The sequence below is a fragment of the Pygocentrus nattereri genome, chromosome 18 (assembly GCF_015220715.1).
Source record: "Pygocentrus nattereri isolate fPygNat1 chromosome 18, fPygNat1.pri, whole genome shotgun sequence".
Taxonomy (NCBI): domain Eukaryota; kingdom Metazoa; phylum Chordata; class Actinopteri; order Characiformes; family Serrasalmidae; genus Pygocentrus; species Pygocentrus nattereri.
In genome coordinates this window covers 3,597,319-3,611,346 of record NC_051228.1, presented here as the reverse complement: position 1 = coordinate 3,611,346, position 14,028 = coordinate 3,597,319, and the positions used below count along the sequence as shown (strand labels likewise).

The 14,028-nt window shown below is 39.4% G+C and overlaps 1 protein-coding gene across 20 annotated transcripts in view; it reads left to right on the top strand.

The window, feature by feature from the left end:
• LOC108437803 (protocadherin alpha-C2-like) overlaps positions 1-14,028 on the top strand; it is a 334,331-nt gene that overhangs the window by 154,707 nt on the left and 165,596 nt on the right. The window contains exon 1 of one of the 20 annotated variants that reach the window (XM_037547139.1): positions 3,976-6,529. The exons of the other annotated variants lie outside the window; for them this stretch is intronic. Within the exon in view, the coding sequence (XP_037403036.1) occupies positions 4,073-6,529 (2,457 nt within the window). The 5' untranslated portion in view covers positions 3,976-4,072. Of the gene's footprint in view, positions 1-3,975; positions 6,530-14,028 lie in introns of those variants that run through there. 20 annotated transcript variants of the gene reach the window in all.

Below are 14,028 nucleotides of genomic sequence, written 5' to 3'. Positions count from 1 at the left end.
TCTCCCACCGATAACTTCAAACTAGAAATAAATAGCCAGTCAGATGGAAGCAAACATGTAGAAATGGTTTTGCAGCGTGAACTGGATCGGGAGGAACATGATGAGCTATATTTAGTTCTAATAGCGGCCGATGGAGGATCGCCTAGAAAATCTGGCACAGTTCGAATCCATGTTACTGTACTAGATGTCAATGATAACGCTCCGGTGTGTAAGCAGGCTGTGTATAAAATTGATGTCATGGAAAATTCTCCAGTTGGTACTGTGTTAACGACTGTAAACGCTGTCGATGCTGATGAAGGAATAAATGGAGATATATCATACTCTATTGCTCAAGCTAGCAAAGAGGCAAGAGAAATGTTTGACATTGATTCTGACACAGGGGATATAACAATGATAAAAATGGTAGATTATGAAATTGAAAGAAGCTACTCATTAAATATAAAAGCAAAGGACAAAGGAAGCCTTTCAGATACGTGTAAAGTGATCATAGACGTTGTTGATGTGAACGATAATCCTCCCACCATTCAGCTCATGTCATTTTCTAACACCATCGCTGAGAATTCTCCAGTAGGAACCACCGTAGCTGTTATAAATGTAGAGGACGCAGATTCTGGTCAAAACGGAGTCGTGCAGTGCAAAATAAATGAACATATACCGTTTAAAATAGAGTCATCACTCACTGATTACTATGCACTGGTTACTGATGAAATTCTTGATCGAGAAAATATTGCAGAATATAACATCACCATATTGGTCAGCGATCAGGGAAGTCCAGCTCTACACAGTAATAAAACACTGACTGTTAAGATTTCAGATGTGAATGATAACGCACCCGTTTTCAGTTCTGATCAGTTCAGAACCTTTATTACTGAAAACAATTCACCAGGTGTGGCTGTGCTGACCGTTAAAGCAGGCGATGCTGACTGGGGCCCAAATGCGCGATTGTCGTATTTCTTGGAGGACAGTGACGTAATGGGCCACCCCGTCAGTTCTTTGGTGTCCATTAATTCAGACAGTGGAGTTATAAATGCTGTGAGGTCATTTGATTATGAACAGATGAAGAGTTTGACTTTTAACGTGACGGCGCGAGACGGTGGATCCCCTCCATTAAGTTCTGAAGTTATGGTGACGATCAGTGTTCAAGACCAGAACGACAACGCTCCTCAGGTTCTGTACCCAGTACAGACTGGTGTCTCTGTGGTGGCTGAGATTGTGCCTCGTTCAGCAGATGTTGGCTATCTGGTGACCAAAGTGGTGGCTGTTGATGTGGACTCTGGACAAAATGCCTGGCTCTCCTACAAACTCCAGAAAGCCACAGACAGGGCGCTGTTTGAAGTGGGTCCACAGAATGGAGAGATACGGACTGTGCGCCAGGTCACTGATAAAGATGCAGTGAAACAGAAGCTCACTGTTGTTGTGGAGGATAACGGACAGCCGTCTCGCTCAGCTGTAGTGAACATCAATGTAGCTGTAGCGGACAGTTTCCCTGAAGTGGTCTCGGAGTTCTCGGACTTTACGCTGAGCAAAGAATACAACGATAACCTGACTTTTTACTTAGTTTTAGCTCTGGCTGCTGTTTCTTTCCTGCTCATCACTACTGTAGTAGTTATAATATCAGTGAAGATCTACAGATGGAGACAGTCTCGTATTTTCTACCAGTCCAGTCTCCCAGTTATTCCATACTATCCACCCGGTTACGCAGACACAGGAGTTACTGGAACTCTGCCGCACATGTACAATTATGACGTCTGTATGACGACCAACTCGAGGAAAAGTGACTGTAAATATTCTACACTTGGTGGTCAGAGTGTTTTAGTAGTGGACCAGAGTTTCTCAGAGACTCTGCAGCGTGCGATGAAGGAGAAGGAATTCCTGGAAAATGCAGAATCTCCTGAAATGGTAGGTTGTTGCTTACTGTCTATATAGAATTGAATCGCTTTTAACTGCTACTTCTTGTTTTACCTCATATTATGTTCTATGTCCCAATTTTATTTTGTTTGACGTTAATAGTGAGTAATGAATGCATTCAGTTTTTCATCAAATATGAAACTGTTTCGTTCATTTAAGGCAGTTTGATGTTTTGAGAAATATTTTGTGTATCATAAATTGTTAAGTCCTCGGACACATTCCTAAGATATTGGAAAATTGCTGCCACATGTAAAAATTAAGATCTCCAATTTTTTTTTGAAGGAGAGAGGAGGCCTTTTAATCTTAGCTATAGCACGGATGGACAACACTTATAACAAGTGCACACTTTAGTAGGGTATTTTGAATGATTGGTATAACAAGAACATCAGTTTTTCTGAATCACAGAGAAATACAAATTAGAAATTTTAAAAATGTCCTGCTTACTGACGAAATGAGCAAGCTTTTCTTTAAATAGTTCTGTCGTAACAACATACCCCTCCATGGCATAGCCCGTAACAGTAGGTGGACAATAAAATAGTTGGTAAAACTTTACTGTGGGGTTGTCTACATGAGCCTAGCTGCCACCTGCGTAAGCTTATCATGAAGACTGACATTATTAAAAATAGGTGTCATTCGCTATTCATTTTACATCTCCCAATTTGAAGTCAGCTAAAGTAGGTTTTATAATAGATGAGGCCTACGGGAATAAACATTTATCAGTATGTATGTAGGATTTTGTCAGTTGTCATGATGACAAGCTTATGTAATTGTAATCTAGACTGATGAACAGTACTTTACAGTAAAGTGATATCAAAAATATATTGAGGTACATTAGTAACAGACATCTTAAATGCATAACATAAAAAACCACAGGCTAAACATTGACATAGAACCCATTTCTTCACTCTAAAATATCTTAAGCTCATACCAATGCATGTGGGTATCAACATACATGAAAGAGAAGCGTCATTTGATTCATAGCAAAAGAACGTTTTCACTGACTCTTAGGGTCCATGTAAAATCTATGAGTGTGTCAGTTGTTCTCTGATCAGTCACCTTTAATTAGTGTCTGCATTACTGCCAGCCACGTCCTGGACAGTCACAATACAGCAAGAATATTAGCATGAATACGTGAAAACACATGTTTTACACTTCAAAATAAACTAGATGAATTGCACATTAGTTGGAACATTTAAGTTCCTTTAGTGTCAGTGTCAAGAAAACTATAGTTTCCCAACTCAATATCAGCAGTTTTTATTTAAACACTTCAGTGTTTCACACAAAATATTCAATCATATCCTGTGTGCTCAGGTGGGGATGAGTGTGGAAAGTAGACTGTGAAATCAACTCTACACTTGATTCATCATTGGTGAAACTTGGAGTGTTATGGCGTATCCCATAATACAACACTTTTCTGTCTCCCCTGCTTCAGAACCATATTTTGAGGGACAGTGATGTTGCTAAATTAACGACTGAAATCAGTATGACATTATTTTTTAAGCTGTTTCAAGCTGATCATTCAAATAATTTGTTTGTAGGTCTTAACCTTCTTAAAGATTGTTGTGAACAGAAATGCATGTCTTGAGGTTGACCTGTGATCTCAAGCATTACACAGAGGACCCCCTTCATACTGTAGTTGCTGGCGCTGTTCGTCTCCTTGGTGCTGAAATGTGTCCAATTTCATTCATTTCAGCATTTGTGCGCGGATTCGTTGAATATAATCGCTAACGTCTTGATGAATGTAAGGAAAGTTTTGAATATACATAGCTGATGATATTATACGCTAAACATCCAATTGAAAGTTGAGATTTTGAATAAATGGGTGAACAATTGAGTATTTTGAAGGAATTGCTGGAGGCGTTGTGGATCATTATGTGGCAGATAGAGACTTTGGAGTTCACAGGAAAGCACTGCAGAAATCACAAAGAGAAAAGACCGCTGCACTTTCAGAATTCATGCTCTAAGTGCCGCTATTGGACAAGAATTGTCAAGATGACAGTGTTAATCCACCACAGTCCCTCCTCCAGTCTCATACTGACGCATTTATGAAGGAGGTATCAGCGCTGCTTCTTTTCGTCTTAGAAAAGCCTGAATCTCGGGTGATTATTAGTTTCTTTTTTAAAAATCAGGTTTACTTTTCTTTTAACTGTCGCTGGATGGTAACATGGATTTCTGTGTGGATTATTTGCGCTCGCGTGTCGTTTCCCATCATCGTCGGAGATCTACAATGCAGTTAAAATGGCAGACCGTGTTTTTCTTTCTGTGTTTTTACGGGATGGACGTCGTTTTTTGTCAAGCGCGCTATTCCATCCCGGAGGAGATGCCAGAGGGATCCTTTGTGGGCAACATCGCCAAGGATTTGGGAATCGAGATAAGTAGACTGATTTCAGGAAAAGCTCGAGTTGTAACAAAGGGCGGTCGCCAGTATGTGGAACTGAGCAGAGACAAAGGCGCTCTGGTAGTGAAGGAGAGGATAGACCGAGAGGAGCTCTGTAAGCAAACAACGCCCTGCAGCTTCAGCTTTGATCTGATCATTGAGAACCCGATTCAGCTTCATCGCATCACAGTTGAGGTGCAAGATATAAATGACAATGCTCCGAAATTTTCTAAAGATACTGTTAATTTACAAATTAGCGAAAGTACAGCGTCAGGGAAACGCTTTCCTTTAGACGGCGCTGTAGATTTGGACGTAGATATTAATGGAATTCAAAGCTATGCGCTTAGTCCTACTGATAATTTTAAACTGGAAATAAATAACCAGCCTGATGGCCAGAAAAATGTAGACTTGGTTTTGCATCACGAGCTGGACCGAGAGGAGCGCGATCAGCTAAAATTAGTTCTCGTAGCTTATGACGGAGGATCGCCGAGAAAATCTAGCGCAGTTCAAATTCATATCTCTGTATTAGATAGCAATGACAATGCTCCAGTATGTACACAGTCTGTTTATAAAGCCGAAGTGATGGAGAATTCTCCAGTTGGTACAGTCGTAACTGCTGTAAGCGCTGCTGATGCTGATGAAGGTGTAAATGGAGAAGTCTCATATTCATTTGCTCAGGCCAGTGAAAAAGCCAGAAATCTTTTTGGAATAAACACAGAACAAGGACAAATTACAATATTAAATAGTTTAGACTATGAGACAGAAAAAAACTTTCAATTAAATGTCAAAGCAATGGATAAAGGCACCCTAATAGACACATGTAAAGTTGTAATAGACGTTGTTGATGTGAACGATAATCCTCCCACCATTCAGCTCATGTCATTTTCTAACACCATCGCTGAGAATTCTCCAGTAGGAACCACCGTAGCTGTTATTAATGTAGAGGACGCAGATTCTGGTCAAAACGGAGTCGTGCAGTGCAAAATAAATGAACATATACCGTTTAAAATAGAGTCATCACTCACTGATTACTATGCACTGGTAACTGATGAAATTCTTGATCGAGAAAATATTGCAGAATATAACATCACCATATTGGTCAGCGATCAGGGAAGTCCAGCTCTACACAGTAATAAAACACTAACTGTTAAGATTTCAGATGTGAATGATAACGCACCCGTTTTCGGTTCTGATCAGTTCAGAACCTTTATTACTGAAAACAATTCACCAGGTGTGGCTGTGCTGACCGTTAAAGCAGGCGATGCTGACTGGGGCCCAAACGCGCGATTGTCGTATTTCTTGGAGGACAGTGACGTAATGGGCAACCCAGTCAGTTCTTTGGTGTCCATTAATTCAGACAGCGGAGTTATACATGCTGTGAGGTCATTTGATTATGAACAGATGAAGAGTTTGACCTTTAACGTGACAGCGCGAGACGGTGGATCCCCTCCATTAAGTTCTGAAGTTATGGTGACGCTCATTGTTCAAGACCAGAACGACAACGCTCCTCAGGTTCTGTACCCAGTACAGACTGGTGGCTCTGTGGTGGCTGAGATTGTGCCTCGTTCAGCAGATGTTGGCTATCTGGTGACTAAAGTGGTGGCTGTTGATGTGGACTCTGGACAGAATGCCTGGCTCTCCTACAAACTCCAGAAAGCCACAGACAGGGCGCTGTTTGAAGTGGGCCCACAGAATGGAGAGATACGGACTGTGCGCCAGGTCACTGATAAAGATGCAGTGAAACAGAAGCTCACTGTTGTTGTGGAGGATAACGGACAGCCGTCTCGCTCAGCTGTAGTAAACATCAATGTAGCTGTAGCGGACAGTTTCCCTGAAGTGGTCTCGGAGTTCTCGGACTTTACGCACAGCAAAGAATACAACGATAACCTGACTTTTTACTTAGTTTTAGCTCTGGCTGCTGTTTCTTTCCTGTTCATCACTACTGTAGTAGTTATAATATCAGTGAAGATCTACAGATGGAGACAGTCTCGTATTTTCTATCAGTCCAGTCTCCCAGTTATTCCGTACTATCCACCCGGTTACGCAGACACAGGAGTTACTGGAACTCTGCCGCACATGTACAATTATGACGTCTGTATGACGACCAACTCGAGGAAAAGTGACTGTAAATATTCTACACTTGGTGGTCAGAGTGTTTTAGTGGTGGACCCGAGTTTCTCAGAGACTCTGCAGCGCGCGATGAAGGAGAAGGAATTTTTGGAGGATGCTGAGTCTCCTGAAGTGGTAGGTTGTTGCTTACTTTATCCATCATAATTTATTGAATTTGACTGATGGTTCGTCTTGTAGACGTTATTTCATTTCATGTCTTTTGTCTCTTTTCATCGTGTTTAACTTTTTCCGATGATGTCCAGAACCAAAGTATTTCATAATAGTTCTCATTAAAAATTCTGTCGAAGTTGGGGCACTCTTAAAGTACCATAAAATCATAAGCAATACTTTGGTTTTCATATATTTTTAAGTCCTAGTTCAGAGTCCTAAAAGCCTAGAAAATGGTTATCACATGTAAAATGTGACGTTATCGGAATTCTAGTGAAGGAGAAAGTTTGACTTTTAATCTACGCTTTACCACACGTTGATAGTTATATGATGTGCTCATTTCATTATGTTATTATAAATAATTATGATAATAACTACAAAATTAGTCTCCTGAAAACACAGCAGAACAAATGAGAATAGTGTAGAAATCTACTGCTTACTGACAAAATGAGCAAGCTTATTTTAAAAACAATGTTTTTATTATTATTATTATTATTATTATTATTATTATTATTATTATTATTATTATTATTATTATTACCACTTTGCCCACCGAGGCGAAGGAGATACAAGTAAGTGGATACCATAATTTGTAAAACATTACTGTAGGCTTGTCTTTGTCATCCTACATGCCACCTACATGACCTTGGCATGACATCTTAAGTAACCCTACATAAAAATGATGAATTATTATTCAAATGGGTTTCAGTCGCTATGCATATCACATTTCCCAATCTTGCTCAAAGTTAGCTGAAGTACCTTTGTGACGGATGAGGCCTATTGGAAGAAACATTTATAATTATTCATGTACGTTTATGTCAGTTATCAAGACAAACTTAAATTGGCGTTAAGTACAATCATTAGCAGTACTTACAAGAAAACGATACCAAATAAATAAATAAATTAATTAAAAAATTGGAGTAAATATGTAAAGGACATTTTTCTTTAATGTTTTTCTTGATTCAAAACAAGAAATGCACCGGCTAAATACTCACCTTGCACCCATCACTTTAGACCAAAATATTCCAAGCACATAGCATTGTATATGGGTTAATTAAAAATAGAAGGAGACTCCAGAAGGTTTAAAACTAAATGAAATTAATGAATAAATTGTAGATGTATGAGCATGTCTGAGAATAGCGTACAATGTTCACTTCAAAATAAAATAGAGAAATTGCTGATTTAAAGCACGTCGGTTGAAGTATGTAACCTCCATAAATGTGAGAGGCAAGAAATTATAATACTAATGAGATTTTACTTTCTTATCTCAAGACCAGCTGCTGTTATTTAAACACTTAAGTGTTTCACGCAAAATCTTCAAACGTATCCTGTGTGCTCAGGTGGGACTGGGTGTGTAAAGTGCCCTGCGGCATCAGCCCCATGGCTTTACGTAACTGGTTAACCTGGGAGAGTTACATCTAACGCCTAGAACAACCTTTCCCTGTCTCTCCTGCTTTAGAACCATATTTTGAGGGGAAGCGACGTTGCTGAATTAACGAGTTCAGTACGACATTATTTTCATGCTGTTTCAAGCTGATCCTTCAAATAATTTGCTTTTAGGACCAAAAGTTCTTGAACATTGTTGTGAACAGAACTGCATGTCTTAAGGTTGACCTGTGATCTCAAGTGTTACATAGAGAAATAGAGAACCCCCTCCGTACTGTGCTTGGTGGTGCTGTTCTTCTTCTTGGTGCTGAAATATGTCCAATTTCATTCATTTCAGCATTTGTGCGCCAATTATTTCTATATAACCTTTAAAAAGTCTTGGTGAATGTATGGAATGTTTGAATAAGCATAGCTGATGATATTATACGCTAAACATCAATGAAAAATTGAGCTTTTAAATAAATGGGTGGACAATTGAGTGTTTTGGAGGAATTGCTGGAGGCGTTGTCGTTCATTATGTGGCAGATAGAGAATTTGGAGTGCACAGGAAAGCACTGCAGAAAGAACAAGGAGAAAATACCGCTGCACTTTCAGAATTCATGCTCTAAGTGCCGCTATTGGACAAGAATTGACGAGATCACAGTGTTAATCCGCCACAGTCCCTCCTCCATTCTCATACTGACGAATTTATGAAGGAGGTATCAGCGTTTCTGCTTTTCGTCTTAGAAAAGCCTGAATCTCGGAATATTATTGGTTTCTTTAAAACAAATCGGGTTTAATTTTCTTTTAACTGTCGCTGGATGATAACTTGGCTTTCTGTGTGGATTATTTGCGCTCGCGTGTCGTTTCTCAGCATCGTCGCAGATCTACAATGCAGTTAAAATGGCAGACCGTGTGTTTCTTTCTGTGTGTTTACGGGATGGACGTCGTCTTTTGTCAAGCGCGGTATTCCATCCCGGAGGAGATGCCAGAGGGATCCTTTGTGGGCAACATCGCCAAGGATTTGGGAATCGAGATAAGTAGACTGATTTCAGGAAAAGCTTGAGTTGTAACAAAGGGCGGTCGCCAGTATGTGGAACTGAGCAGAGACAAAGGCGCTCTGGTAGTGAAGGAGAGGATAGACCGAGAGGAGCTCTGTAAGCAAACAACGCCCTGCAGCTTCAGCTTTGATCTAATCATTGAGAACCCGATTCAGCTTCATCGCATCACAGTTGAGGTTCAAGATATAAATGATAACGCGCCAATATTTCCTAAAGATACTGTGAAATTGCAAATTAGCGAAAGTACAGCTAAAGGGACTAGATTTCCTTTAGACAGCGCTGCAGACATGGACGTAGGTTTAAATGGAATTCAAAGCTATGCACTTAGCCCTACTGATCATTTTAAAATGGAAATAAATAAGCAGGGTTGGGAGAACAACTACGTAGAAATGGTTTTGCAAAACGAGCTGGACAGAGAGGAGCGACATGAGTTAAAATTAGTTCTCATAGCCTACGACGGAGGATCACCAAAGAAATCGAGCACACTTCAAATTCATATTCTCGTTTTAGATGTTAACGATAACGTTCCAGTATGTAAACCGTCTGTTTATAAAGCCGAAGTGATGGAGAATTCTCCACTTGGGACAGTCGTAACTACAGTAAGTGCTGCTGATGCTGATGAAGGTGTAAATGGAGAAGTCTCATATTCCTTTGCTCAGGCCAATAAAGAAGCCAGGAAGCTTTTTGAAATAAACGCGGACAGGGGAGAAATTACAACACTAAACCGTTTAGATTTTGAAACAGAGAAGAACTATCAATTATATATCAAAGCAATGGATAAAGGAGGTCTTGCAGATACGTGTAAAGTGATCATAGACGTTGTGGATGTGAACGATAATCCTCCCACCATTCAGCTCATGTCATTTTCTAACACCATCGCTGAGAATTCTCCAGTAGGAACCACCGTAGCTGTTATTAATGTAGAGGACGCCGATTCTGGTCAAAACGGAGTCGTGCAGTGCAAAATAAATGAACATATACCGTTTAAAATAGAGTCATCACTCACTGATTACTATGCACTGGTAACTGATGAAATTCTTGATCGAGAACATATAGCAGAATATAACATCACCATATTGGTCAGCGATCAGGGAAGTCCAGCTCTACACAGTAATAAAACACTGACTGTTAAGATTTCAGATGTGAATGATAACGCACCCGTTTTCGGTTCTGATCAGTTCAGAACCTTTATTACTGAAAACAATTCACCAGGTGTGGCTGTGCTGACCGTTAAAGCAGGCGATGCTGACTGCGGCCCAAATGCGCGATTGTCGTATTTTTTGGAGGACAGTGACGTAATGGGCAACCCAGTCAGTTCTTTGGTGTCCATTAATTCAGACAGCGGAGTTATACATGCTGTGAGGTCATTTGATTATGAACAGATGAAGAGTTTGACCTTTAACGTGACAGCGCGAGACGGTGGATCCCCTCCATTAAGTTCTGAAGTTATGGTGACGCTCATTGTTCAAGACCAGAACGACAACGCTCCTCAGGTTCTGTACCCAGTACAGACTGGCGGCTCTGTGGTGGCTGAGATTGTGCCTCGTTCAGCAGATGTTGGCTATCTGGTGACCAAAGTGGTGGCTGTTGATGTGGACTCTGGACAGAATGCCTGGCTCTCCTACAAACTCCAGAAAGCCACAGACAGGGCGCTGTTTGAAGTGGGCCCTCAGAATGGAGAGATACGGACTGTGCGCCAGGTCACTGATAAAGATGCAGTGAAACAGAAGCTCACTGTTGTTGTGGAGGATAACGGACAGCCGTCTCGCTCAGCTGTAGTGAACATCAATGTAGCTGTAGCGGACAGTTTCCCTGAAGTGGTCTCGGAGTTCTCGGACTTTACGCTCAGTAAAGAATACAACGATAACCTGACTTTTTACTTAGTTTTAGCTCTGGCTGCTGTTTCTTTCCTCTTCATCACTACTGTAGTAGTTATAATATCAGTGAAGATCTACAGATGGAGACAGTCTCGTATTTTCTATCAGTCCAGTCTCCCAGTTATTCCGTACTATCCACCCGGTTACGCAGACACAGGAGTTACTGGAACTCTGCCGCACATGTACAATTATGACGTCTGTATGACGACCAACTCGAGGAAAAGTGACTGTAAATATTCTACACTTGGTGGTCAGAGTGTTTTAGTGGTGGACCAGAGTTTCTCAGAGACTCTGCAGCGCGCGATGAAGGAAAAGGAATTCCTGGAAAATGCAGAATCTCCTGAAATGGTAGGTTGTTGCTTATTTTATTCAACATAATTTGTTGAATTTGACTGATACATCGTGTTGTAGACCTTATTTCCTGTTTTTGTCTTGTGTCTCTTTTTATTGTGCTTAACTTTAATAATGATCTCCAGAACCAAAGTAATTACTCATAGTTGCCATTCAAAATTTCATCGAAGTTGGGAGTGTGACATTAGGACAGCACGCTTTGATTCGCATTATTTTGGTTTTCGTATATTGTTATGACCTGGATCAAAATCCTAAATCCTTGGAAAATGGCTACATAAGTATAAATCAAATTCTCAGAATTCTGATGACGTAGAAAATCCAACTTTCTTTTCTAACCTATAGCACGAATGGACAATTATACGATGTGCTCGTTTGGTTGGTTATTATCAATAACTGTGAAAATAACTACAAAGTCAGTTTCCTGGAAAGCCAAAGAAGAATAAAGAAGATTAGTGCATAAATCTACTGCTTAGTGATAAAACGAGCAAGCTTGTTTTAAACATATAGTGTTCTGTTTTTCCCACCCTTTCCATCGAGGGATTTAACAGTAAGTTGATTATAAAATCATTGGTGAAACTTTACTGTATGGGTCGCTTCTTGAGGCCAAATACCATCTACATACGCTTGCAATGACAAATGACATATCCCTATGTAACAATTTATAGATGCTCCTTCCATTTGCCGTCATTCGCTATAAATGTCACATTTCACAATTTTGACCAAAGTAAGCTAAAGTATGACAGATGAGGCTCACTGGAAGAAATATTTATAAATACTTATGTAGGGTTATGTCAGTTATCATGACAAACTTACGTAGGTGACATATACACTCATGAGAAAGTGATATAATAATAATAATAATAATAATAATAATAATAATAATAATAATAATAATAATACATTGAGGTACATATGTAAAGGAAAACCACAGGGTAAAAAAATGACATAGAACCAATTACACGAAAATCTTTTAAGCACATACCAATGTGTGTGTATTCGTTTCATAGAAAGAGAAACTTCATATAATTTAGAACTAAATCGCAGTGAATTTCAGTGACTGTTAAAGTTCATGGAGGAGTTATGAGTGTGTCAGTTGTTCCCTGATCAGTCTACCTAAATTATTTTTCTGCATTACTAACAGCCACGCCCTGATCAGTCACAATAAAGCTAAATTGTTAACACATATATGTGAAAACAGCACATATTTCACACTTCAAATTAAACTAGAGAAACCGCTTGTTTAAAGCACATCAGTTGGAACATTTACCATCCAATAGTGTGAGTGCCAAGACAACTATGTAACTTTCCTATCTTAAAATCAGCTGCTGTTATTTAAACACGTCAGTGTTTCACGCAAAAGCTTCAGACGTGTCATGTGTGCTCAGGTGGGAGTGGGTGTGCAAAATGTAGAGCGAAATCAGCCCCATAGCTTATCATTGGTCAAACTGGGAGGTTTACATCTTACGCCTTTTTACAACCCTTTTCTGTCTCCACTAGTCCCGCATTTTATTTTACCTCAAATAAGTGTGTTGTCCATAAAACTCAGTATATCCCACATATTGCTCAACAAATTTTAGTTAAGGTAAGCTTTTTGATAATTTTGTACACTGAAATCGCATTTTGAGTTAAATTAACTTATTGCCATTTAGTTTATTCTGTTTCTATGGCAACTTTGAAACCCGCACATTAAAAAAAAAAAAAAAAGACACTTCTATTGGTTTTAATTGCTTCTTTCTCATCAAAGCTGATGGGGAAAAAAGGTGTGGAACTGATTGAAGCTGAATAAGTTGTAAAATACAGTTGCATGCTTGTTTTGTTGACGTGATCTTGTTACTTAAAACGTATGTTTATTTCTCATTGGCTCGTGGCTCCATCTATTTGGATATCGAGCGTTTCTTTCCATTTGTTTTACTCAGCATCAGTGTTCGTTCATTCCACCCAGGCTGCCTCAGGCGAAGGATTTTTATATTTGGTTTACTCAGCTGCCTGACATTGTGTTGTTTGCAAAAAGCGAAGGTTATCGTTCTCTTTGCTGATGAGCGCGCGTTTGTGTAGGTCAGAAACTACGTTCAAAGTAAGGGTTAACCTTTCCCTGCTTGGTGGTCAATATCACTTCATAAATAAATAAATAAATAAATAAATAAATAAATAAATAAATAAATAAATAAATAAATAAATAAATAAATAAATCTCAATTGCCCAATGAAACATATAGTTAAGTTGCAGTGTCAAGAGCTTAAGCTAAAATAATTAGAATTTATTAGTTGCGCAAACATGAGTTTGGTAGCCTAACACAAAAAATACTAGTTATTCTGATTTAAGTTTTAATTACATATTAGTTAATATTTTTTTAAGGCCGCCGGTTTCCTTATTACTATTATTTATTTAATTATTTATTTATTTATTTTTAAATTTTGCTTTCTCATCTCATCAGCTCATCAGTTGTTGTTATTTAAAGACGTCGTCACTACTTCAGGCAAAATGTTCAATCATATCTTGTGTGCTCAGGGGGGACTGGGTGTGCAAAGTGTACACTGAAATGAGCCCTATAGCTTATACATCTCTGGAGCGTTACATCTTACCCCCCCTCTTCACAACCATAATTTGAGGGAAGGTGACATTGCTGACTGAGTTAAATACGACATGATTTTCATGCTGTTTCAAGCTGATGCTGAACATCATCTTCTTGTAGGTCGTACGGTTCTTGAAGACTGTTGTGAGCAGAGCATCATTTCTTAAGGTTGACCTGTGATCTCAAGTGTTACATAAAGAACGCTCCCCGCACTGTGGTTGCTGGCGCTGTTCTTCTGCT